This window comes from Ipomoea triloba, chromosome 5 (assembly GCF_003576645.1).
Source record: "Ipomoea triloba cultivar NCNSP0323 chromosome 5, ASM357664v1".
Classification (NCBI taxonomy): domain Eukaryota; kingdom Viridiplantae; phylum Streptophyta; class Magnoliopsida; order Solanales; family Convolvulaceae; genus Ipomoea; species Ipomoea triloba.
The window spans coordinates 1,339,184-1,341,568 of NC_044920.1; the positions used below are offsets into that span (position 1 = coordinate 1,339,184).

General features: G+C 36.8%; 1 protein-coding gene across 1 annotated transcript; it reads right to left on the reverse strand.

Annotated features, from left to right (window-relative positions):
- Window positions 1-638: 638 nt before the first annotated feature.
- LOC116021128 (NAC domain-containing protein 22-like) lies at window positions 639-2,176 on the reverse strand. Its single transcript, XM_031261739.1, has 2 exons — window positions 1,625-2,176; window positions 639-1,523 (listed from the first exon to the last, which is right to left on the reverse strand). Exons 1-2 carry the CDS (start codon window positions 2,120-2,122, stop codon window positions 876-878), a joined length of 1,146 nt encoding a protein of 381 aa, XP_031117599.1. The 5' UTR covers window positions 2,123-2,176; the 3' UTR covers window positions 639-875.
- Between the last annotated feature and the right edge of the window lie 209 nt (window positions 2,177-2,385).

Genomic DNA, 2,385 nt, shown 5'->3' on the forward strand with positions numbered 1-2,385 from the left:
TTTAAGAACGTTAATGGTACTACCCAACGGGCTCAATAGACCTGTTGGTTCAATAGTACTACTTAACGAGGCTGTTGAACCCGTTGGGGAGCCCATTGTGCATTCCCTAACTAACACACCTTAAGATATAAAATAACGCATCTTAAGCTATGAACTTACGTACTTTAAACTTTAAAATTACGTACCTTAAGCTTGAACCTAAGCAAAATTACCATAATACCACTGCATTTTTTTTTTAATTTATCTTGATTCTGGGCTGTTGATTTTGACAAGATCAATGTCTGAGATTTCACTGCTTTTTCACCTAAGCCATATAACCACACCTAATCACCTATATGTATGTGTGTGTGTGTGTGTGTGTATATATATATATATATATATATATATATATATATATATATATATATATATATATATATATGATCTAATAAATAAAAAAATTATATAAAAAAGATTAAACACCATATACATACATTAATCACATACATAGAAATAATATATATAGCCAAAGACATTCTGGTCTAGTGGCACCCGATTGCATCCCACATGGGAGGGGTGAGTTTGAGCCTTAATGGAGGTGCTCTTTGTGCTTCATTTGGTTGGGAAAATAGCTATGAACATTGAATCATAGTCAATAGTACTCAAAAATAATAATAATATATAATATAGAAAATAAAGTTTAGGGAAAAATAGCATAAATACCAAACAAAAGAGTAAGCCTATTCCCGAAAGCACTACTACATTCTAGGCCTATTCCGCGCAAACTAGACATTAGATTCACTTAAAAAAAAATAGTAAAACACAACACAAAACACATACAATAGCACAAGCCATATATGCATTAGCCATATTCTTATAGTCATACTAGCTTTGATTTAAACATGTTCAAGTGAGGGGGCAATGGATTCCTTCAAAAGAGACAATCTGACTGGTGTTGTTCCTGTGGACTTGAAAAATTCCAAACAATAATGCAAATCGTCGTCACAACCTATTGTCACCATTTCTTCATCTTCATCTTTGTACCTGATCTTAAAAGTTTTTGCTTCCAATTTATTGAATCTCTTTAGGATTTCTGCCTTCAAACTATCCATAGTTGCAAAAGGAAGCAGGAACTTCACAGTATCATTGTTGTATCCCACTCTAACACACACACTACTATTGTCTTCCATTGTTATATTATTATGAGAGCTCATAGAACTTGATGCTGCAGCAGCAGGATGATTCTCTGCATCAGAATTGGATTTCTGTAGCTTTGGCTGCAGCTGCCTCACTCCAACATACTCATTATTGTTGTCCTTCCTTTTATGAGTTGAACTTCTGCAGCAGTTTACATTATGTTTCCCAACTTCACCTTCATTTGTAGAAGAATCATTTGAAGCCCAGGCAAGAGTTTGTACTGCCAGAAATATTAGGCTCAGGAACAATGTATGCATCCCTGCAAGTTTCAACTCTTGGATGCCGGAAATATATGCTTTCTTTTCCAGGGAGCTTTTCACAAAGACTTTACAGATCACCCATTCGTTCTGGAAAACAAACAAACAAACAAACAAACAAACACAGATTTAAAAATAAAAGAAGATAAAAATGAAATCTTGATGAAGAAATTAAATTATATATATAATACCTTAGCGTTTTGAGGAAGATTGTGTAAGGAGTTGTGGCCCTCCAATCTGTATTCATGCATTACCCAGTCTGTCCTTTCACCGCTGGGTGCTCTCCCTCTGTAAAAAACCAGAGTTTTCTTCATCCCAACTAGGGTTTTCCCCTTGAAAATCTTTCTGTCGTTTCCGGTGATTTTCCAATATCCTGAATCAGTAGCTCTGTGTATTCTCTGCCCCGTGGCCGTGGCGTACTTCATATCCCTCCGGCTGAAGAAAAACCATTCTCCTTCACCCACACAAACACCGGGGAAATCCCAGGGTTCCAATCTGTTCAAATCCGCCTCTTCTACGGCTGTTGTGAAGAAGCTAGGATTCGCAATCTTTCTCCATAAGTAGTCAGTTATGAGCTCTTCCTCTGTGGGATTAAATCGATAACCCGGAGGAATTCTTATAGAATCGCCGAAATCTTTCTCTACCGGCGGCGATTCCACAGAATCGTTGGAGCCACAAAAACCGGACATGTTTGTTGCCTTGAGAGCAATTTTAATTTCAACCAACCAACCCGGCCTTGAAGAATTTGGATGTTTGGATGTAGCTAAATCGTCTAAGAAATATGCTTTTTCTACTACTAATATGAACGCTCAACAACTTCTAGTTAACCTCCAAAATATACACTTTTTCGCGCTAGCGCCAACAACTATTTTTTTTTAAAAGGAAAATCACCTTCTACCTTTACGGGGCTTTTGGTTGGGAGGAGGGAATTAGGGAGGAAAATAATTGTAAT